Below are 25,362 nucleotides of genomic sequence, written 5' to 3' on the forward strand. Positions count from 1 at the left end.
CAGATATGACTAAAATGACACAAGAACAACAGGAGAGGGATCTACTTCACAATTGTGTCTAAGGATGACACTGCCCACAGTCTCCCTGGTCTGTCTTATCCAACTACTAGGAACATGCATTGGTGACCAAATAATTCTACAGGAACAACGACCCAGGCCTATTATTTTTGGAGAATGTCACAAAGTAGTGGTTCCTTATTGTCTACTGAATCAAGTCAAAATTTCTGCCTAGTTTTCAAGATCTTCAATAACCTCATTTCCCACTGACCTCCAACACAAATCATTTGCACCAGACAATTCTCCACAACTTTCCCAAATGTACACAGCATATTAACTCCCACCTCCATGCATCTGCTCTGCTTTTCTGTATCTCTAACTATTGAAAAGTACCTCAAGGTTCCAATGAATTTTTACTTCCACCAAAATCTTCCCCTGCCTATTTTGAGCCCTCTGCTGCAGCATGAGACTCTTTCTCCTCAGAATTCATTTCTATTCTTATGCTTTCTTTTGTTTAACTAATAGAATTGTAGAAGCAAAGCATCTCAGAGTTGAAAGGGTCTTTGGAGATCATATAGCCCAACACCATCATTTGACTAATTAAAAAAAAACTGAGGCCAATAAAAGAGCTGAGATTTGTCCGGGGTCACACAGTGAGAGACAACATGGAAAGGCACTGGGGTGTAGTAGAGTCAAGAATCCCACCTCTAACAGTAGTTGTGTAACCATTGACAAATCCCCTAACCTCTCTGAACCTGTTTCTTCATCCATAAAATAAGGATGATAATACCTAGAACACTGACCTCACAGTGTTGCCATGGGAATCAAATGATATTATGTATGAAAAGTCCTTTACCAACATTAAGAGCCAAGATGAAGCACATCATTAATGACAAAGATAACATTGGGAGGTCTCCTTACTATACTCTTTCCACAAGAAAGGGCCTGCCAGTCTTGCATTCCCAAATACACTTTTAACTCCACCAGATCTCCTACTTGTCCTGTATCTGCCACAGGCACTGTATATAGCAGGTGCTCAATAAACACTTACTGTTGGATTTAAAAGAACCCCTCCCAGGTGAGAAGGAGGTAATTTACTAAGTAGCCATAGTAGAAATAGAAAGTAGTATTCTCAGCACACAACCATCAAATATTGATATTTAAAACCAGAGACTGACCTGCAAGGCTTACAGTTTGGTCCTAATACTCATTCCTTCAGCAAGTGTTCGACTAAATACCAAGGAAAGTCCGCTCTTTGAGGACGGAGACAGTTTTATTTAGATTCTCAGATTCTAGCTGAGTACCTTAAATGTTAGGGGGTTGGGGGAAAGTGGGGTACAAGTTACATGATTTTATCATTTTGAGAAGCTCCCAATGTGAAAGCTGCCTCTACTGACGCAGATCAGTGACTCAAGCATAACTTAACATCCTTAGAAAATTACCTAGGTGCCTGAGAGGTTGTGACTTGTCCATGGTCACAGGGCTGACATTACAGATAAGACTTGAACTCTGGTCTTCCCAATTCCAAAGCCAGCAATTTTGCCTTTAGGCTTACACTTAGTAAGTGCCTCATATATATTTGTTGAGTGGAATGGATCACACAACATTGTGCTGATTCAGGAATACAAAAATGTCTAAGGTTCCTGCTCTTAGGGAGTTTGTAGTGACTGTAACTTTTGATGCCTGGTCATACCTTCCATTTGGAGTCTGAAGGCCAGGCTACAGTTTCAAGTTACTCAGTCATTATTTTTTGTTGATTTTTTTAATATATACATAAGGAGTCTATTGTCGATGAACAAGAAAGCAACAAAGAAGAAAATATCCACCTGACCAGATTCCTCCGGGTTTTAGCCAACTTCCTCATCATCTGCTGTTTGTGTGGAAGTGGGTATCTCATTTATTTTGTGGTGAAGCGATCCCAGGAATTCTCCAAAATGCAAAATGTCAGCTGGTATGAAAGGAATGAGGTAAGAAGGAAAAGGCTGAGTTACCACTTACACTGTGTCAAATGGTGCACACAGTGAAACCTGACTGACTAGGGTCGGCAGAGTTGTGGACAAGCAAAGTCAATCTGAATCTGTGAAAGCCTGAACTACAGATTGTTTTAGACATACACACACACACACATACATGAGCAAATTGAACTTAGCTTCTGAGCGTTACCTGTTAGAGTTCCTTAAGGGAACCTTCTTCAATAAACAGATAAGGCAGATTTATAATTAGTGTATCAATTACCTGTAGTTTAGAATGCGTGCTTCTAGAGTGTGGTGAAATAGTTGGATCTCAGAAATCAATTAAATATTCTTCCTTTTGATCTTGTTTACCATATTAACTTGCTTAGCAAACTCATTCCCACTCTAATTACAAGATCAATTGATAAGCAGTGATTATGCACTTTTTGGTGATAGGCAAACTAGGTTTGGGGCAGCTAGGCAGTACAATGCATAGAGTGCCAGGCCTGGAATCAGGAGGACCTGAGTTCAAATCCAGCCTCAAACACTTACTAGCTGTATGACCCTGGGCAAGTCACTTAGCCCTATTTGCCTCAGTTTTCTCATCTGTAAAATGAACAGGAGAAGGAAATGGTGAACCACTCTAGTATCTTTGCCAAGAAAATCCCAAATGGGGTCATGAAGAGTCTAACACAACTGAACAAGGGCATCTGAGTGGCACAGCGGATAGATCACTACTTGGAATCAGGAAAATTCATCTTCCTGAGTTCAAATCTAACCTCAGACCCTTACTAGCTGTGTGACCCTGGGCAAGTCACTTAACCTTGTTTGCCTCAGTTTTCTCATCTGTAAAATGAGCTGGAGAAGGAAATGGCAAACCATTCCAGTATCTTTGTCAAGAAAACCCCAAATGGGGTCAGGGTGAGTCAGACAGGACTGAAATGACAACAACAACAAATATGAGGTGCTGCAGATTCAAAGGCAAAACCAGAACAACCCCTGCCCTCAAGGGGCTTACATTCAATCACAGAAAACAGTATGTATAAGAAAATAAAAGGTATAAGAAAATAAAGAATATCTACCTAGTAAACACAAGGTGATTTCAGTGGGGAGGCAGCACGAGCACCTGGGAGGGATCAGGTTAGGACTCACATGGGGTGATCTTTGAAGAAAGTCAGGGTTACTCCCAGTTTTGTCCTGCTGCTCCTCTCCCCACTCCGGTCCCTATTCCTCGTCTTTCTCCTAGTTAGCTAACTCTATGGTACTTGGAATTCACTCTCTCATTAAACATTTATAACAACCCTGGGAAATAGGTGGTACAAGATGAAGGTCAGCTCAACCCTGTGTGAATAATCATTAATAGAACCAGAGTTCAAATGGGCTTTTATCATATATTGCATTTCCTCCAATAAAATAGAATCTCCTTGAAAGAAAGGACTGTTTCATTTTAGTCTCTGCAGTCTCCAGGGCCTCCTAGTAAAATCCCAGACACATAGTAGGCACTTGGTAAATGTTTGTTGAATCATTATTTTACCAAAGCAGGGAATGCCAGCTGCTTGAAGAAATTAAACAGGTCAAACAGAATGCACAGATTATTGGATGGATGAATGAAGGAAGTTAGTTTACTGTGTGTAAAAAAAAAGGATCATGCTAACTCCCGAGCATACAAATAGAAAAATGGGACAATCCATGCTCTCAAGGAGATCACATTCTAATGGGGAACACAACCCATGGAAGGTTTCAGTGACAAGTTAGTTGGGAAAGTCCCATGATCTTTAGGGTGCAACAGCAAAGCCAATGGCCATGCCTCTTCTTTCATGTCATTTCTATTGATAAAATGAAATTAGTTTCTGATGTTGAAGCATTTGACAGGATGAGGACTTTAGTGGCAAGAACTTTCCTTTCTGGGTCTTCAGTAGCAGAGGCTGCAGCCCCTGAAAGAGCAGTGTTCAGGCTGCATCTCCACAGGGGTGGCTTTTCAGGATGATGGCAGAGGTCTCTGGGCTGGAAGCCTGGGTATTCCCAAGGTTCTTGGGTTCAGGGTGCTGGGATTTCTCTAGTAGGGTTAGCTATTAAGTAGATCAAAGTAGACAAGTGACCAGCAAGTTTTTAATTTTGTACCTGGCATAGTGCATTTTTGTTAGCATAGGAGCTCCACCTACTCTGATGACAAGTCTCAAAGAGCTTCCTAAGGCAATAAAAGAATAAGTAATTTAGCCATGGTTCCACAGCTAGAAAGTATCACAAATGGGATATGAACTCAGGTCTTCCTCATCCAAAATCTGGCACTCTGACCATGACACTATACTAACTGCTTTGCACATAATACCTTCTGTATAAAGGCCTGCCAAAAGAATAAATGAATTGCTGGATGAATTTCTCCAACCTCTATCCTTATAGAGAAATCTGCCAGGGTTCCAAATAAGTTAACTTCAAGGAGATGAATATAAAGACAGGCCTAGAAAGGGAAAGGGTTAGGATGGAAAGTTGGGAGATAAGTCAAGAACAGAAAAACAATGTGGATGATTTAACAACAAAGAAAGAAAGTGAATTAAATTTGGGTCAGCCCTAAAAGCCAAGGAAAAACATATGGAAATGAGGTAGAGAAATAGAAAATGGCCTAAAAGTAGAGATTCACGTCTAATTCATTTTGAAACTAAGTAGCACAGACTATGTCCTAGTGAAGCTTCCTAAATCCTGTTACATTCTCTCAGGGTGGTCCTTACAGGTGAGCATTCTTACACACCTTGGCTGGAGTCTGGCCTGGTGAAGGTCAGTGATACAATAATCCCCAGTTTTGTTCCTCACAGTCAGCATGAAAGGCAGAAACTCAAGTGGCCCCTGGTCCTATTTGCATGTCGAGAGTTGCAGAGTCAGGGGCAGCTAGGTGGTGCAGTGGATAGAGCACTAGCCCTGGAGTCAGGACCTGAGTTCAAATATGGTCTCAGACACTTAGCATTTACTAGCTTGTGACCCTGATCAAGTCACTTAACCCCAATTGCCTCGCCAAAAAAAAAGAGTTGTAGAGGGCAGCTATATGAGATAGCCACCCAAGCAACTCATGATGTCATTTCCCAATGGAAATCCCACAACTAGCAGCCTACAGGGATTGTAGATGGAGTAGAGGGACTGAGCAGGGCCCGTTCATCTGAATACAGTGGTGGTGACCATTGCCTCATTCTGCCTTATTAGCAAACTACAGAGGCATCAGAGTTGACCACTGGGGTGATTCTAGGAAGGACCTCAGGAAAACTCACCCCAGCATCTGTTGCTGCCACTGATGCCATGCCCCCATCTGTATTGTTAACAGAGCATTGTTTCAAAACACAGCAAGAGGATACCTGTTGCTGCTAATAGGAAGGAATTGTGGGTACCTTGATTATGTGAAATGATGAAACAGTCCCTTCTGATTGAGGGATATTCCCATTGCCTTGGCACCAGCTGCCTTTATGAATGGGGGAGCCAAGGGGCAGCTAGGTGGTGCAGTGAGTAGAGCACCAGCCCTGGAGTCAGGAGGATCTGAGTTCAAATCCGGCCTCAGACACTTGACACACTTACTAGCTGTGTGACCTTGGGCAAGTCACTTAACCCCACTTGCCCTGCCTTCCCCCCTGCAAAAGAAAAAAGAATGGGGGATCCAAAATAAAAGGGACTCATACTGACATGGAGGTAGGTGAGTGCAATATTCCAACACAGTACGTTTTGCATTCATCCATCCATTCATTCACTAAGGGGCTGCAATGTTAAGAGCACTGCATGGATCACAGGGTAGTAGCTTTTGAGCTGGAGATCTTTAAGGTCATCTTGTCCACCACCACCCCCTCAATTTAGAAAGAAGACTAAAGCCAAGAACGTTGCTTGAGAAATTGGTAGCAATCCTGGCATTTGAACCCCAGTCCTTTGACTCTCCAATCCAGCAAACCAAGGCTTAAGGAGGATGTGATTTAAGTGAACCTTTCTAAACCACCGTTTACACCCCTATGGTTCCTCCAAACACAGTCAATCATTCAACACTTATCAAATGCCTACTATGTGTCAGACACTATGCTAAGCACCGGGGATACAAAAAAAAAGAAGCAAAAGACAGTACCTGCCTACAAGAAGCTTACAGTCTAATGGACAAACTCCAACAAATTTCCATGATGTAGCTAGGTGGTGAAGTGGATAGAGCACTGGATTTTGCATCATGAAGACCTGAATTTGAATCCTGCCTTACCAGCTGTGTGACATTGGACATGTCACTTAACCTTAACCTCAGCGCCTAACTTATAGGACTGTGAGGAGAATCAGATGAGATAACATGTAAAGTGATTTGCAAACCTTAAAGCATTATATTGATAGCCATTGGCTATTATTATGATTTTAATAATGATGCCAGGTCACCAGGCAGTTTCCAGTACTCCACTCCATCTCCATATTATTGTTACTCCCACCTCTCCATCCCCCCAAGGGTATAAAACTTCAGGCTAACTCATGGGTTAAACATCCCAGGGATCAAGCAGATGAGCAATCGAACAATACTAAATGATTACTGTATGACCACCAATACCAGCGAAGGATAAAATGGTCATCTTTCTGGAGTAATAGCAGTAACATAAGCCCCTCCTGGAGAGGACAATGCTTAATCAAATGTAATCATCTGATGAGGTCTGTGATACAGACAATCCTATAGGAGTTCAGAGAAGATAGAGGTCAAGAAGACCTGAAGCAATCAGGCTCAATCATGAGCAATAGGAATTTCTCATTTCCCAATGTCCCCTCTATGATCTGAGCCACCATATCACAGGATCTCCTGATAAGGCAAGGAGCTGGATTTGATATTGTCATCATAAGTCAAAACATTGGTGAACTAAATGGGAATAAAATGGTGGTCTGTGCTTGGGATTTTGGCATTATGATTGTATGAGCATTGATTAATAGTGATTTTTTTTCAAAATTAATCCTCCATTTGGCAGGTTGAAATTGTAATGTCCCTGTTGGGGATGTTTTGTCCACCACTGTTTGAAACCATCGCTGCCTTGGAGAATTACCACCCTCGAATTGGGCTCAAGTGGCAGCTAGGACGCATCTTTGCTCTATTTCTTGGAAACCTCTACACATTCCTGTTGGCATTAATGGATGACGTCCATTTGAAGGTAAAAGGCACAAATACTGCCAAGGGCATGTTCCCAGAATATTTGACATTTCGTCATTTTTATTCTTTTAGTTAATATGAACTATAGTTTCAATCTATAATCTGATGGTGATAACAATTTACATTGATATTCAGTTAAATGACAGTATGCATGATGTCCAGGCAGCCAGCCTTTCAATCAGGAAGACCTGAGTTCAAGTGCCACTGATACACTCCAGCTCTATGACACTGGACAAGTTGTTTAACCCTTCAGTATCTTGGACAGCTATAAGGTCTGGAATGCCCCTGGCTGGGGAACCCTAAACCTCCCTCATAATCGTGGGGCATTCTTTTTAATATCAAAGGAAGAGGCCAAGTATCTCCATATTGATTATAGGTAGTAGTTCAATAAATTTGGGTAATGTACATTTGGAACAGTATGATGGATCCCTGCCAAGATATTAATCATAGCAGCAGCCAGACCAGTCAGTGAATCCCTGCTCCTGAACCCCAAAATTTCTGTGGTAATTATAAAAATCAGACAAAGGCAGGAGGAGTTAGAGAGTGCCTCACCACTGATTGGAGGATGTTTTTGGTTTTCTGCTTAGTAATGAGCTTGGGAATTCAGCCAATGTCATGCCCAACATAAGTCTGTGTATTGATCATGTCCCAGTCACAATATTCCTGCTTTGGCTTTCATATATTAAGTTTTGACTTGGGGTCTAAATTATGATTTAGTATCTAAGTTATGGTTTGTAAACAGGTCACCATGTTTGGGCTTCCACCTTTCACAGAGTTTAAGTTTTTATGGCTTTTCACTTATTTCTGTATTTTAGGGCTTTTCCCCAGTCAGGACCCCATAGCAATTCTCTAAAACTATAAGTTGTCAAGTAGGTGTCAATATGCCTTGGTAGAGAGAGTTTTGCCACTGGGAGGTCCTAAAACTTGTAAAACCACAATTCCACTCACCCCCTAAAAATTTCACTTTATGGAAGATACAACAACCCTAAGAGGTAAGAAATATGAGTGTTATCTCAGTTTTACAGATGAGGAAACTGAGGTTCAGAGATTTGCCATGGTCACATAACTATAAGTATCAGAACCAAGACTTGGATCCTGCTCCAAGGACAATGCTCTGTCCACTGCCTCCCAGAATGAGGTTGACACCATGGTGCTGCATCCTCCAATGCCAACATACTCAAAGTTTGTGATTCTGACAACATCCCTGCTAGTAAAAGCTGCTTGCATTCTCAGGTTCCAGTAGCCCTTTTAATACTCAAATTAAAAAGGCAGATTTTGAAAATGGAGATCAATGAGCATTACTTCTTCTTTGCTCTACAGGGTGAATGGTTTAAAAAAAGGCTAAGATGAAAATCAGGAGACTCAAGTTTCTCTTCCAACTCAGGCACCAATGAGCTTGATGACCTTGCCCAGCTGTCCAAGCCTGTAAAATTACTATTTTCTCATCTGTAAACTAAGATAATTAGATTAAGTGATCTCTGAGGTTCCTTCCTATTCTAAAATCTTACACTTCTAGAAACTGTTAATATCTAAAACACTGAGTCACCTCTACCTAGATAGTCCCTATGACTATGATTGATCATTGTCGTGGCCCCCCACGTTCAAGGAAGAGACGTTATCCTTCTTGCTAGCAACTGAGAGGAAGCTTTGGTGTAAAGGTGTCGAATAATTGTTTAAATTAAAACAAGTGATAAAGGTTGGATCCTTCAAGGCCACCCCAGGGTAAAATGCCATATTGGGTCACTTATACTACCTACTTCTCCTCCCTAACTTCCCTGTGAACTACATTCCACCCTATAAACCCACCCTCACCTGTTTATCCATCTACTTTCTTGTGAAACATTCTTCTTGATCCTTTCCCAGCAATGGACCCCTTTGAACCTCAACATTGGAGGTTTGATTTTTCAGTGTCATCTAATGAAGACTGATCTAGGTCCTCTTCTCTGCTTTATGCCCACTGCCTCATTTTCCATAACTACAAAATCAAGATGGTAAAACTTTGTCCCTGGGCATCTTTCAGATATTCTATTCACTTGAGGACTTTAAGCCTTTTGATGGTAAATGCTCCAGAGGTAAAGGGACTGGATCCACTACATCATCAGTATAAGGAATTCCAGGGTGAAGAAATTCCATCTACCCTTGTAGGCCATCAGCTTACAGTCTCAGACAGTTACCCAGAACACTAAGGGGTAAAGTGACTTGCCTAGGGTTACACAGCCAGTATGTGTCAAAAGAAAGACTTGAACCCAAGTCTGTATCTACATTCCACACTGCTTTTCCATCATATTCTCTCTAACAAATCTTTAAATATTTGAAGAAAATTATTCTAGTCCTCTATTACCTTCTCTAAGAGGCCTTCTCCTCTCTGAGAGAATGGTCACAGTTCATTTAACCTTTCCTCATAATTCCTAACTTTTCAGGAATTCCTACATTGATTGAGGAAAGGAGAGCCAAAGAAGAAAGGTCCCCTTCCCTCAAACCCTGGTATTGGAAAGGTGGGGCCAAGGGGTTGTGAAATTGTGGTGGCGTCCAGCTATTAAAATCATGCCACTGCCTATGTAGTATCCTTTGCTACTCCCAGGTTCAGTATTGCTATTTGGGGATAATCACTTACGTGAGTCATGCCCAGCCCAATGAATATATTATTCTATTGCTAGACTTCACCAGGGGCAGCTAGGTGACACGGTGGTTAGAGTTCTAGGCCTGGTGGCACATTCAAAACTAGAATCCTGTTCTCCTGACTCCTCACCCTGGGCTTTCTCTAGCATGCAAGTTGCTTTGCTTTGATGGATTCACAATGCAGTTAAACTCAAAGCTGACTTTGTCAACCTTCCATTCTAGCTTGCTAATGAAGAGGCAATCAAGAACATCACCCATTGGACCCTATTTAACTATTACAATGCCTCAGTGTGGAATGAGAATGTGACTCGGCCCCCACTTCATCCAGCAGACGTGCCCAGAGGTTCTTGCTGGGAGACAACAGTGGGCATCGTGAGTAATATGGCTTTCCCTTAAAGATAAGAGTTCTATCACGTTGTTTGGTCATTTCAGTCATATCCAACTCTTCATGACCCCATTTTGGAGTTTTCTTGGCAAAGATAATGGAGTGTTTTGCTATTTCCTTCTCTGGTTCATTTTACAGATGAGGAAACTGAGGCACACAGGGTTAAGTGACTAGCGTAAGTACACAGCTGGTAAGTGTCTGAGGCCAGATCAGAATTGAGGCCTTCCTGACTCAGCACTCTATCCACTGCATCCCCTAGCTGCCTATGTTCTATCACTACCCAATTTCATTTCATTTGTTTGTTTGCCAGATAGCAATTTTTCTATACCACAGAAATGTCACACCTATTTTCTTCTGTGAATTCTAGCCCCCTGCCTCATCCCATTTTCTCAATTTTCTATGCCTTTTTTCCACATGCCTCCTATGATTAACAAATCCCACATAGGCAGTCTTAGAACATAACTGACATTTGCTTAAAAAGAAGGAACTTCTCCCCAACCCCATCACATTGGCCATGGTGATTCACATAGGTCCGAGGTATTAAGCTACCTAGACTGATATTTCTTCCTGGTATGTATGACACATGCTCCTTGGCAACAAAATTCAAGTGTGCACAGTCTGTATAGATGATTCATTTGGCTTCTTCCAGACCACTGAATGGCCCATGTAACTACTGTGCCATCTACTGTGAAAGTTTTGCCTTTCCATGAGTTAGAGCACTGTGGTATGGACATCTGTCAAAGAAAATACAAGGACCATGGATTAAAAAGTTGTATGTCTTTTGCCAGGTGGCTCAGCTTTAGTGGCAAAGTTGTTTTGTTTGGGGGAGGGGATGCAGAAAGGAAAATGGTATTTTCATACTGTACTCAGACAAGGCTAAATGGTGTTCATGCAGGGAGCCATTCAAGCTGACATGGAAAACGGAGTATGGCGTTTTTCCAGTAGTTCCCTTTATGGCATGAAATCAGCAAGGAAGGGAGAGCACAGAATTATAATCCTAAGGCACAAAGGTACCTTAGAGATCATCTAGTTCAGCTTCTACCTAGGAAAGTGATGCCAAGACTGACCTAAGTCATAGAGCAGACCCGGGATTGTAGCTGAGGTCGCCTGACTCCCACCCCAGACTCTTTCCACTGAATATAGCTCCTCCCACTAAATATTGGCATCTAACCCAAAGCTAAGCAGGACAAAGACATTAGTCAAAATCTATTACTTTTTTAATTATAAAAAATAAATTAATTATAAATTATAAAATTCGTGTTCCGGAAAAGCTGCACTAACAGTTTCAGAATACAAAGGGGGTGATGGGGAAGAGGAAGGAAGGGGAAGCTTTTTGGTGTTACAGCAACTGACTTCTGCTGGTCTGTTCTGGCTTCTAGATAATCCATGGGCAAGTCTCCTATAATATTTCAGTCCCTCATTTATATTCTTTCCTCCTCTTGCTTATTTTCATCTGATCTATTGTAATAGCTTCTTAACCAGGTGTCATGCCGTGTTTCCCCCCTTTCCCATACATCTTTTGCAATGCCAACAGGATAATTACAAGTCTGACAACCTCGTTCCTCTGCTCAAAATTCTTCACTGCCTCTCTATTATCCACAGAATGAAACATAAACTCCTAAGCCTGGCATTCAAGGTCTTCCTCTTTTTGCCTGAAATCTACAGTGCAATTCTTACTTCATCCTACCCCTTCCACTCACTCTGCCTTCCAGCCAAACAGATCCAGACATTTTGTAGACACTTTCCCCATGCTAGGAGTGATCACACTCCATATCTCCTCTGCTTTTGAAAATCTTTTCTTTTCTGCAAGGATGGGCTGAAGGGCCTGCCACCTATTCCATGAAGCCTTTCCTGAACCATGAAGGATTTATCACTCCTTAATTATCTAATCTCATTCTGTTTTGACCTCTCCTGTTCACCTATCAGATAATAGTTTTTGGTTATCTCTACCCTGTTATTATCCTTCCTACTAGATGAAGGTAGAGACTGTTTTCTTCAACAAGCATTTAACATTTATAAAGTGCAAACTATATGACAAGCACTGAGGACAAAAAGACCAAACAAAAAAAAATGGTCCCTACCCAAAAGAAGTTCAATTGCATTAGGGCAGACAATATGTGCATATGTGTAAATAGATGCATAACATCCAAATGTGACCAACACAGAGTGATTCTGTAAGGGATGACATTAGCAGTTGGTTAGGGGTGGAGGAGTGGGATCAGGAAAGATTTTATGCAGAAGATGGTGTATGAGCTGAATTTTAAGGGAGACAATTTTAAAGGAGGGATGGTGCCAAGATGGTGGAGTAAAAGCAAGGACTCTCCCCCAAGCCTCTTCAAATACCTGTAAAAAATGACTCTAAACAAATTCTAGAGCAGCAGAACCCACAAAATGACAGAGTGAAATACATTTCTAGCCCAAGACAACCTGGAAAGCTGACAGGAAGGGTCTTTCCCACTGGTCTGGGAGCAGAGCCCAGTCCAGCGTGGGCTGCACCAGCACAAAACAGGCAAAGCAGGCCTCAGGGGATTGAATCACTGGCAGCTGTGCCCATTTCCAGACTTGTCAACTCACAAATGGCAAAGACAGGTTAGCAGGTCAGTAGGAAAGGCCTGTTGGACCTGGGTGAGAAAAGAACTCTGTACAGCCCGAATCCCAGGACCACGCAGCCTTGGCAGCAGTGGCAGAGGCTGCTTCCAGAGCTCTGCTCACAAATGGTGGGGAACAGCTGATCAAAGGGGGATTGCAGGGATCTCTTTGCTGGCACTGAGGCAGGATTCTCTTGCTTTGCCCTGCTTGGATCTGGGTCACAGTCCTGGGAGGGGGGAGTCCAGGGGTGAGGAGGAGCACTGGTGTGGCAGAGCTTGTGGTGGCTGTGGAGGGGGAGCCCTCCTCACAGTTCCAGGGCAGAAAGGAGTGTTTGTGGTCACTCACATACCAGAGCAAAGGCCAGGAGAGGAGTAAACACTTCTTTGATCATACAACCTTGGAAGAACTGAAAATTTGCATGTCCCTAGAAATATCTCTGAAAACATGAAGCTTGGGACAGTATACCCTCCATACTAGAAGCAGAGACCTTCCTTAACAAAGAATTAAAAAGTCAAGTAATTGGCTGGGAAAATGAGCAAACAATGGGAAAAAACTCAGATTATAGAATCTTACTTTGCTGACAAGGAAGATCAAAACATACAACCAGAAGAAAACAACAAAGTCAAAGCTCCTACATCCAAAGCCTCCAAGAAAAACATGAACTGGTCTTAGGCCATTTTCAAAAAAGATTTTGAAAATCAAGTAAGGGAAGTAGAGGAAAAATTGGGGAGAGAAATGAGAGTGAGGCAAGAAAATCATGAAAAACAAGTCAACAGCTTGCAAAAATGCTGAATAAAATAACACCTTAAAAATAGACTAACCCAAATGGCAAAAGAGCTCCAAAAAGCCAATGAGCAGAAGACTGCCTTAAAAAGCAGAATGAGCCAAATGGAAAAGGTGGTCCAAAAGTTCACTGAAGAAAATAATTCCTTAAAAATTAGAATGGAGCAAATGGAACCTAATGACTTTTTGAGAAATCAAGAAATTATAAAACAAAACCAAAAGAATGAAAAGATAGAAGACAATGTGAAATATCTCATTGGAAAAACCACTGATCTGGAAAATAGATCCAGGAGAGATAATTTAAAAATTATTGGACTACCTGAAAGCCATGATCAAAAAACATCCTAGACATCATCTTTCAAGAAATTATCAAGGAAAACTTCCCTGATATTCTAGAACTAGAGGGGAAAATAGAAATTGAAAGAATACACCAATTGCCTCCTGAAAGAGATCCCAAAAGGAAAACTCCTAGGAATATTGTAGCCAAATTCCAGAGTTCCCAGGTCAAGGCGAAAATATTGCAAGCAGCCAGAAAGAAACAATTCAAGTATTGTGGAAACACGATCAGGATAACACAAGATCTAGCAGCTTCTATATTAAGGGATCAAAGGGCTTGGAATATGATATTCCAGAAGTCAAAGGAGCTAGGATTTCAACCAAGAATCACCTACCCAGCAAAACTGAGTATAATACTCCAGGACAAAATATGAATTTTCAATAAAATAGAGGACTTTCAAGAATTCTCGATGAAAAGACCAGAGCTGAATAGAAAATTTGACTTTCAAATACAAGAATCAAGAGAAGCATGAAAAGGTAAAGAGGAAAGAGAAATCATAAGGGACTTATTAAAGTTGAATTGTTTACATTCCTACATGGAAAGATAATATTTGTAACTCATGAGACTTTTCTCAGTATTAAGGTAGGTGGAGGGAATATGTCTATATCTATATTGAGAGAGAGAGAGAGAGAGAGAGAGAGAGAGAGAGAGAGAGCATGCACACAGAGTGAGTTGAATATGAAGGGATGATATTTAAAAAATAAAATTAAGGGGTGAGAGAGGAATGTACTTGGAAAAAGAGAAAGGGAGAGATAGAATGGGGTAAATTATCTTACATAAAAGAGGCAAGAATAAGTTTTTACAATGGAGAGGAAGAGGGGGGAAGTGAGAGAAAGTGAGTAAACCTTACTCTCATCAGATTTGGCTTAAGGAGGGAATAAAATACACACTCAATTGGGTATGAAAATTTATATTACCTTACAGGAAAGTAGGGAGGAAGAGGATAAGAGGGGAGATGGTAGAAGGGAGGACAAATGAGAGTAGGGGTAATCAGAAGCAAACACTTTTGAGGAGGGACAGGGTTCAAAGGAGAGAATAGAATAAATGAGGGGTGGGATAGGCTAGAGGGAAATATAGTTAGTCTTTCACAATAGGACTGTTATGGAATTGTTTTCCATGACTATACATGTATAACCTATATTGAATTTCTTGCCTTCTCAATGAGGGTGGGTGGGGAGGGAGGAGAGGAGAAAATGTGAAACTCAAAGTTTTAGAAATCAATGTTAAAAACTGTTTTTACATGCAACTGGGAAATAAGATATACCGGCAATGGGGTATAGAAATCTATCTTGCCCTAAAGGAAAATAGAAGGGAAGGGGATAAGAGAAGGGGAGGTGATAGTAGGGAGGGCAAATTGGGGGAAGGGGTAATCAGAATGCTCACTGTCTTGAGGTGGGGGAGGAGAGAAATGGGGATAAAATTTGGAACTCAATGTGGAAGTGAATGTTGAAAACTAAAAATAAATTAATAAAAAAATAAAAGTGGAATGGCCAAAAAAAAAAAAAGAAAAGAAAGAAAAGAAGAAAAAAGAAAGGAAATAGCTTCTAAGAGATTGAAGTGAGGAGAGAATGCATTCCAAGCATGGGGGACAATCAGTGCAAAGGCACTGAGATGGGAAATAGGGTTTGTCAGGTCTTTTGTGCATCCCTAATGCCTACCACAATGCATTGTATACACTATGTCCTTAGTGAATTCTTATTAAATTGGCTAAAGCCTATGCTATGTGGAGTGGTGGAGAGAACTGGTAAGAGTTCCCTTGGACTTCTGTTACTAACAAAGCACCCAGATGTGATGGCAATGAGCAACACATAAAAACATCTGGAATAAGTGGACAGTTGGACCCTTGCAGACAACTCTTATTGAGTCCATCCTTCCAAAGATTTGTGGAGTCCTCCTGTTTTGTGCCTTCTAATAACTAGAAAAAATGTGGAGCTCTTCTCATTGTATTGAAGAAAACATCAAGAAACAGGAAGGTGTCACTGTGATCTGATCCAAGATGTCAACAGAACCCCTGACTCTTGCATTTTCGGTCTGTTTTTGAGTCCTACTGTCTCTTAAATAGGGAATGAGATTGTAGTGATCCTCTCAAAATAAATCAGGAGGACCCACTTCAGATCCAGGATAGAAGCAACACTATTGACCCCAAAAATCAATGGGTAGAAGTCGAGAGGATTACTGACAGCCTTGAGGAAGAGTTGGGGAAAAACTACAACTACTGACTGCCCTTTTCTTTGCTTCCCTTTTCAGGAATTTGTGAGACTCACAGTGTCTGACATCCTGGTGACATTTATAACCATCCTGCTGGGAGACTTCCTCCGGGCTTGCTTTGTCAGATTCATGAACTACTGCTGGTGTTGGGACCTGGAGGCAGGATTTGTAGGTCATTGTTTTATAGGCTTTTGGTACAAATGTTTTTAACTCCTTTATTTTATTTTTATATGTAGTTGATGGATTTTTTTTAATGCCTAAGGACAGCCTATTTGCTATTTCAGAGAATGGAAGTGTCTATTCCGCATTTTGTACAAGCCAGGAGATTTGCTTGAAGAAGGAAAAACATAGCTTATTCCAGTTTAATTTATACTATGACCTTCTAAAATGGTGGTCTTTGATGTAAGGAAAATTTAGTCAATAAATTTAGATGTTACTTAGATGGATGCCATAGATATGTGAGCATGGAAAGATTTATTAATGAGGCCAGAAGACCAGGAGAGTAAAGGAGAGAGAAAGAGGGTAAAGCAAAAATAGAATCATAGGGAAAGAAGAAGAAGAGAAAAATAACGTAAGAAAACTTCTGTCATTTCAGGAAGCGCTAGACAAATCAAATAATGGCATGACTCTTGGTCCATTCCTTTGGAATAAACCTTGAGAAAGGCCCTTTCATAATCAATTATTTCATAATTCATTCAACAGGCATTAATGAAATACCTACTCTCTGCAAAGCACTGGGCTGGGTGCAGGGGATACAAAAAGAAAAAGAAAACCAGTCCTTGTCCCATCCTATTCAGTTAAATCAGTTCAACTGATGTTGGCATTTTGGCAGTGTTGCCTTTCTCATTTTCATGCCACGAATGGAGCAATAACAGATTGACTCAAACCACAATCCAACTACATTAGGGTCCTTCTTCCTAGTTCAGCCATGGATATCTGCCATCAAGATGAAAAAAACATCCTGCTTTGAGAGCCATCTACTGAAGTTCCAATCCTTATATAGCTTCCCCAACTAGGATCCAATAAACCAAAAAACTGAAAGTTCTTAGAATTGGACAAGATTAAAAGAAGTCGTAAGTCAGCTTTGTGATTTCTCCTCCTCTTCTCTCTCCCCCTCCTTCAAGATATACCTTGACTGGAATGTCCTAATTATTGTATCAAACTTAGGTCCTCTCCTTGACAGGGAGAAATTGGCTTAAGAGCTTATGAAATTGATAGCTTATGAACTTATGAAACTGATGACTTATGAGCTTGGGGTTCTCTTACATGGTTGTAGGGCCAAAGCCCCCAAACTAGAGATTTAGCAGCCAAACAGTATTTGTCAAGCAACTAGCATCTCTGAAAATTTAAATACACATTTTCTCCAACTCCCTGGCATTCCTACTGTCTCCATGGAAAGTTATTTAAGCTTGCTTGTTGCTCCCTTGCAATATAAACAATCCAATCCAATTCCAGTGTACTTAGTGCTTTTTGAAGGGCCTCACACCATAGGAGGCACTTTAGATTGTCCTAAATCACAACTATTCTATTCGACAGACATCTTTTTATGGAGAAACATAAAACATTTGTTTAGAACAGAAATGAATAGGAAAAAATACAGAAAGTAATCCAATCCTACATTCCTTGTTAGCATAGCTCTTCCCCATCCCTCTCTCCCCCTGCCCCAACCATGCCATTGAGTCTTGGTCCCATTAAAGATTGTTGCTGTTTAGTCATTTTCAGTTGTGTCTGCTTCTTCATGACCCCATTTGGGTTTTTCTTGGCAAGAATACTTGGCAAAGATACTGCTTTGCCATTTCCTTCTCCAGCTCATTTTACAGATGAGAAAACTGATGCAAATAAGGTTAAGTGACTTTCCTAGGAACTCAGGTCTTCCTGACTCCAGGCCTGGCACTCTATCTACTGTGCCACCTAGCTGCCCCACCACCACCCCATTAAAGATACATGAATCCAAACACTGCTTGCCTGTAGTTCCTCCATGGCCCAATAGCAAGTTAGCCAGAATTTTTTTCTCAAAAGAGATATAGTCAGAAGCCTCAGGAGGCAGAGACTGAGTCCAGATTCCCAATGGGGTAATGCCATTTCTTCCTAGCCAGGGTCTATCACAGGGTCCATGCAGCATTATTATGTACATGGAATACATCCAGGGTCACAGGAGGTGAGGGATCACAGCATTGCTTGGACTGTTGCCTAGATCATCCTGGTGCTTTAGGCTTTATTCAAAAACAAAGACATTATATAGTTCTGGGTAAATGGACTATCTGGCTATGGGATGATTGCCACCTGGATTTCAGTTTTATTGATTGGGGGCTCTAAATTTAATAGTTTGTGCAGTACCTTAGCAAAGATGTCTCTCTAGGTACCTGACCACTGCCAACAAAAAAAACCACCAGAGGAGTGAGTCCTTGAATTTTTTTAGGTTTTATTCATGAGTTTTATTTTGACATTATGAACCTTTTTACAGATTGCACTTACTCCATAAGAGGTTTTTAAAACAAAGTAAAACAATGTCATGTGAAAGCTCAAGTAACATTTCAAGTCTATAGAACCTTTCCCGAACTTTCTATTTTTTATTATTTTTAAATAACAGAAATCTCTTTTCTCTCCCTCTTATCCTCCCAATCCACTGGGGGAAAGGAGGAGGAAGAAAAAATAAAATCAAATTCATTGCAACAAATACAGTCAAGAAAAAACAAATTCCCTCGTTGTCTATATACAAAAATAGAATATGTCTCATTCTGCATCCTCTTTGTCAGGAGGTAGACAATATGTTTCATCATTGGTCCTCTGGAATAGTGGGTGATCCTTGTATCAATCATAGTTCTTACAGCTTTCAAAGTCACTTATTTTATGTGATGTTGTAACTGTAGAAATTGTCCTACTGGTTCTGCTTATTTCACTCTGCATCATAAGTTTTTCTATGCCTCTTTGAAATTATCTAGTTCCTCATTTCTAAGAGCACATTCTATCACTCACATTCATATACCACAACATATTCATCCATTCTTCAATTGATGAGTATGCCTTTAGCTTCCAGGGTTTTTTGCTACCACAAAAAGAACTGCCATAAATATTTTTGCACATATAGGACCTTCTCCTCTTTCATTAATCTCTTCTGGATATAGGCTTAGCAGTGGTATAGCTAGGTGAAAGGATATGCACCATTTAGTAATTTTTGTGTATAATTACAAATTGCTTTCTAGAATGCTTGTACCATTCTACCAATATTCCATCAATGTGCCTGTTTTTCCACAGCCCCTCCCATATTTATCTTTTCCTTTTCTTGTCGTTTTTGCCAATATGATAAGCATGAGGTGGAATCTCAGAATTACAATAATTTGCATTTCTCTAATTAGTGGTGATTTAGAGCTTTTTTTTTTCTTTCACATAGCTAAATAGCTATAGATAACCTCAGTTTCTTCCCTTGAGAATTGCCGTTCATATCCTTAGACTATTTGTCAATTAGGAAATAGCTCTTATTCTCATATATTTGAAGACATTCCTTATATATCTTGGAAATGAGACCTTTATCAAAGACCTTTACTTGAAGTTAGGAGAAGGAAGAAGGGATTTAAAAATTTTTATTTACCTCATTAGTTAAGTTCCTTTTATTTCAATAATCAGCCAGCGCCATTACCCCTCCCCACCCCCCTTTTTTATCTTTAAAAGCAAGGAGGAGCCTACAAGAAAACTTTTTTCATACTCAATTTTGGGGGTGTGGGGTTTCCTCCCTTGGCATATAGGTTTGCTTTTTTAACCTTAGTGCCAAAGTCTTTCAATTTCACTTTAGTCCCTCCAGGGATTTTTTCCTTCTGAGGTTTTCAGAGAATCTAGCAACTTTTCTCTTCACCAAAAGCCTTTCACTTTCAATCCTTGGGGATCAGAATTATATTTGCTGCTTGTCTAAGAGGGTAGATCACTTGGTAATTGGGTTGTTTAATGGTGGAATACAGCTGAGTTCTACTGTTTCTTGGGTTGGCCTCTACATCTTTTTTTTTTGTAAAGCAATATCACACCATCCCTTAAATAGTCAATACCATTACATGCTCAGATTTCCTGGGGCTGGGGATGGGGCTGGGTCTGTGCATACAAATTGCTGATGGTACACTATGAATGTTGCATTTAAGACAAAGTAGAGCCAGCTGCAGAAGTGTTTTCTGGATCTTGTCACATTTCCATCCACCCTACTGCTAAGAAGAACCTTTTCAGTTCATCTACCTAAAGCAAAGCTTTACACTTGCCCCCAGAAAGAGTAAGAAAAATGCAACATGGAGAATCAATTTCATATCAAATCTTCTTTCTCTGTTCTGCTGTATACGTACACCTTTTTGGGGTAAGTTCAATTTTTTTAATTTTTCAGAAAAAAGGTAAAAACCATACAGCACAACACAATGAACTCATAATACAGCTGATATTGCAGTGGATAGAATGCTCGACATTGAATCAGGAAGATCTGAGTTCAAATCCTGCCTCAGACACTAGCTATGTGACCCTGGGCAAGTCATTTAATCTTTGTCTGCCTCCATTTCCTCATCTGTAAAATGGTGATATAATGGCACCCACCACCCAGTGTTGTTGTGAGGATCAAATGAGATAATATTTGTAAAGCATTTTGCAAACACTTACAGTGCTACCTATTCACTATTATTACATAAATACTATGCATGGAGCCTGAGCTAGGCAGTTGGTAAACATAAATCTTAGGTAAGACCTGATTTTAAAATGTCTACCATACTTCAGAAATTTTGTCAGACTAGAGATGTAAGAGCTACAAAAACTTGATTAGATGAAAGCACAGACCCTAGAATTCTTTAAGGAAAGCTTTGGATTATGATCATTTCTTCCTTCTATATTTGGTTGAATTTTCCCCCTTCTTAACTTAGCTGCTCCCTCTACTCCTCCCCATGAATCCCTTCTTTGGCGTCATGAAAAGTGCAGCCCTTAGAAATGCCCATGCTTTAGTCCTTCCTTCCTCTTTGTTCTTAGATACTTTATAAAATGCACAATGTGGTGACAAAGTTCAAAACAAAAAGCAAAAATCCCAGTCAACTCCCTGCACTCGCTAGTAAGGTTCACAGATGTGAGGGGATGCTGGTGGGAAAGAACTTACAAATATTCTGCTTGTTTTCCAAAGGTCTTTTTTTCACATCTCACAACTTAATGAATGAAATTTATCTACCTATTTTATTTATTGAACTCACTCTTTGCTTATTTTCTCCAAGGCACACTTACAAGGGTGGAAGAAATAAAGGCAGTCCCCTATCTTGGCTCCCCAGTAAATGACCAAACTAAATCAAATAGACAGAAAGGGAATACTTTAAAGCCACAATTCATAGAAAAAGCAAATTTCATTTCCTTTTTCAGTCTCAGTCAAGACGTATATATTAACTGCTTATTGTATACCAGAAACAATGTAAAGTACAAGGAATACAATGAAAGATTTTTAAAAAGTCTTTAGCCTCAAAGGTTTTATATTCTAACAGCCAGTATTGTTTAGTTTTAAGAATATGTTTTAAGAATATTGTTTAGTTTTAAGAATATGTCCTCCTAAAAATCCAAAGTAACATCAAAGGAAGGGAGTCCCAGCGGGAGAATGGTGGTGATGGCTACCAGCTACAGTTGGCCTTCAATACTAACAGTCTGTGGTTGGTACTGTAAATGTTATACAACCTCAGCTTGAACTACAGCTAACCACTTGTGGACCTCATTTAAGTATGCTTCCCCTGTTTCTCCTTTTTGGGCAGCCTTCATACTCAGAGTTTGACATCAGTGGAAATGTGTTGGGTTTGATCTTCAACCAAGGAATGATCTGGTAAGAAATTTCTTTAGTTTTTAGGGGGCACCTCCTTTGAGGAGATAAGACATTGAATTGTATTCCTGATTTAATCATGAATAATGATTTCAATGTGAATGATGATTAAAAAACTATTTATTTATATAGCACTGTGTGATCACAGGCAAATCAATTCATCTCAATGGAACTCAGTTTCCTCAACTATAAAATGATTGTACTTCTCAGCTTTTACATTTAATGATTCTGTGTCACCTTCCCACTTGGTCTCATCTTGCTCTCCGGGCTTTCCCCATGTGGCTTAAGCAGGAGTCCATTTCCCCAAAGAAACCAGCCACTCTGGTTGCACCCTTGTGCTATTTTCTTTAGCAAAATCCTCTTGCCTAAACAGAAAAGTGTTAACATATGAGACTTTGACATGAGCATTAGTGATTCATTGGTCCTCTTTCTAAATGGTATACTTAGAGGAAAGAATATAGAAGGGCATCACTAGTTTCTTCCAGACACTCTCCTGAATTTTAGAAGTTCTAATAGAGTAGTATTAGTCATTAGCCTTTGCCCTTCATTTAAAGGGCTCAAATAATTTTTTTGAAAACCAACTTTATTTTGTGTAGGTAGAAACTCAGATAAGGGTGATTTGCCAGTGGTCACTCAGTTGGACAATAGAAAAGTTAAGATTAGAACTCAAGCCTCCTGATTCTCAATCTATCCTCTTCTCCCCTTTGCCTTATTGCCTCTCTCACATGTTGGAAGATTTCATTATGAATAGCTTCATGAACTAGAAAATAAGCTGAGTGGAGCTCTCCAACTCCTCCCCTCACAGAGCCTTCTTCCCATTGCTATGGAAAGACTCCCATTGCCCCACTTTTCCTATTCCCTTCTGTTTACGTTTGGTTTTGGTTTTGTTTTTCAGGATGGGCTCCTTTTATGCACCTGGACTAGTTGGAATTAATGTGCTACGCTTATTGACCTCCATGTATTTTCAGTGCTGGGCAGTGATGAGCAGCAACGTTCCCCATGAACGGGTTTTCAAGGCCTCCAAATCCAATAATTTTTACATGGGCTTGTTACTACTGGTCCTGTTTCTCAGTCTCTTGCCAGTGGCTTATACCATCATGTCCCTGCCACCTTCTTTTGACTGTGGACCATTCAGGTACAATGCATGCATATGTGCAAAAAAACCCAGCACTCTAATCTTCGTTTTATGTGATCAAATCCATAGCTTGGGTCCAGACTTGAGAACAAGCATTGGGCTCATATCAGAACTCTTAGGTGTGAGTCTCAACTTAATTGCTTAACCTCTATGTGCCTCAGTTTCCTCATTTGAAATGGAGTAATGATCTTTGCTCTCAGTTAATCATAAATTCTTCTAATTACCATGAGACTTAAGAGGGAAAAAAGAAGGGGGAAGAGTGATGGGTTTAATGTCAGAGAACCTAAGGTCAAATCCCAGCTTTGCTACTTGTGTTACCTCTTGCAAGTCATTTCTCTGGGCCTCACTTTGCCTATTTACAAAATGAGATTAACTTTCCCCATATCCATTTGGAGGCAGTAACCTATGAGTATGGAATACTATCTATAATGTTGGAGTTTTCCAACATATTATTTCATTTTATCAATTTTTTTCTTTATACTTTGTTATGGGAATAGCTCTTTGAGTGGGGAAGAAATACACCAAGAAATATTAGTGATAAAAATGAAAGATGCCACATAATCATTTTTTCTAATGACTTTTAAATTCACTTCCAGCTCTTAATCCTATAAAATAGATAATATTCATAAAGTGCTTAGCACAGTACTTGGCACATAGTAGGCACTTAATAAATGCTTGTTCCCTTCCCTTTTCCCATTTAGAAGACAAATTCCAAGTGGATGAATATGGAGACCTGGAAGGACAAAGGGCTGATTTTATTACTTTGTAAACAAAACAAACATTCATTAGGCACTTGCTATGTGTATGCCACAGTCCTACATGCTAGGAATACAAAGACAAAAATGAAAAGTCTCAGTTCTCAAGAAGTTTCCATTCTACTCCCTATCACAGTGCTTAGGGAACCATAAAAGAGTCATCTATAGGATTCATGGTGAAAGTTTTTCTAAGGAAGGTGGACTGGGGTAAGGATGATTTATAAACTGGTGGAAAGTACCCAGAATTTACACATTGGCCATTGAATCTGACTTTCCAGTAAAACAAACAGTAAATTGGACCAACTAGAAGGGGAGAGGGATGGCAAGACATGGTGTTGGTTAAATACAATTGGATGCTTAGCTCACCCAATGACAAAGCTTTACAGACTCAAGCCTAGTTCACCTTGGCTCCCCCAAGAGTATTTCTTCCCATGTTTCTGCCTTGGCCTTGGCTGGCCCTGGCATGCTAATCAAGCCCTAATTGGATGCAGAGACACAACATCTTATCTTAGTCAGAGGAAGGCAGCAAATCTGGACAAATTGGATCTTTGGTTGCATGGTCCTGAGCTTTTGCTAATGAACAGAGCACTAGCTAGAAATCTTCAGAGGGCTTAAAGAAATGGCCTGTCATCGGCTTGTTAAATCAGCTATTGTACTCCAGGGCATACTTATTTGCTTCTGTACAGGAGACAGAATTAGGATTTCAAGAGTATATTTTGGATTCTGATCATTCATTTTTAATTTGATTACGCTGTGTTGGGGGGTGGAGAGAAGGGAGGCAGGCACACAGTTTATAAATATCTCTCTCACACTTTGTGCCTTTCTGGCATGATATCACTAGTAAGAAAACATCATAGATTCTGCCCATTCAAATGTAACCCAGTCTTGATCTTTGGTGCTAATAAAAGAAGTGGAAAAAGTGATCAGGGAAATGTACTACTGTCCTCCACACTTTGTTTTAGACCATAAATTCAGCCTACCCTTTTCTATTTAACCATTTGCCAAAACTATGAACAAGGAGAATAAAGAGTGGACTGATTGAGACTTCATTGCTACTTCATTCTATTAGATTGTAACTCCTTGTGAGCAAAGATTGTATCATTCTTTGTATTTTTAACCCCAGAACCTAGCACAATGCCTGAACAGAGTAGGTGTTTAATAAATGCTTTCTGATTGGTTCAGTTCCTCTCTATCTCCTGACCACAACTTTGCAGAAGTTCTAATGCCAGGTGGTAGAAAGTTGTGGGTGGGGTGAGGGTGGGGACGGGAAGAGAGAGAAAGGACTGCAAAACTCCATAAACCTGATATCTTCTTTTTGAAAGGCAAAGGAGCATTCTAGGCCCCTGGACTGAAGACTGGAAAAGGAATCAGGAGGCCCCGGATCTATGCCAGTTTCACTACAGGCTCTATAGAGTCAACTTGGACATATTCCTTGATCATTATAGGTTATCCCCTCTGTATAATTGAGATAGCAGTGTCAATAGAGAACATTTCTAAGAGGATATCTGCAAATATATAGGTATAAAGAAAAGTATAAACAAGGAGGCACATATTCACCTAAAAGATGTGCCATTGATGGAAGATATCTAACACAATGCTCAGCCAGAAGGATTCCATATATATGTTAAGTTTCTTCAAATGCTCCTATTCACATATTTA

At 40.2% G+C, this 25,362-nt stretch overlaps 1 protein-coding gene across 1 annotated transcript in view; it reads left to right on the forward strand.

Annotated features, from left to right (window-relative positions):
• The window catches only part of TMC2 (transmembrane channel like 2), a 78,465-nt gene that overhangs the window by 33,620 nt on the left and 19,483 nt on the right, over nt 1–25,362 (forward strand). Inside the window, exons 11-16 of the mRNA XM_036760508.1 lie at nt 1,776–1,964; nt 6,905–7,084; nt 9,925–10,074; nt 16,044–16,172; nt 21,749–21,816; nt 22,709–22,948. Coding sequence (XP_036616403.1) covers nt 1,776–1,964; nt 6,905–7,084; nt 9,925–10,074; nt 16,044–16,172; nt 21,749–21,816; nt 22,709–22,948 — 956 coding nt within the window. The remainder of the gene's footprint in view (nt 1–1,775; nt 1,965–6,904; nt 7,085–9,924; nt 10,075–16,043; nt 16,173–21,748; nt 21,817–22,708; nt 22,949–25,362) is intronic.

The sequence above is a fragment of the Trichosurus vulpecula genome, chromosome 5 (assembly GCF_011100635.1).
Source record: "Trichosurus vulpecula isolate mTriVul1 chromosome 5, mTriVul1.pri, whole genome shotgun sequence".
In the NCBI taxonomy this organism is placed as follows: domain Eukaryota; kingdom Metazoa; phylum Chordata; class Mammalia; order Diprotodontia; family Phalangeridae; genus Trichosurus; species Trichosurus vulpecula.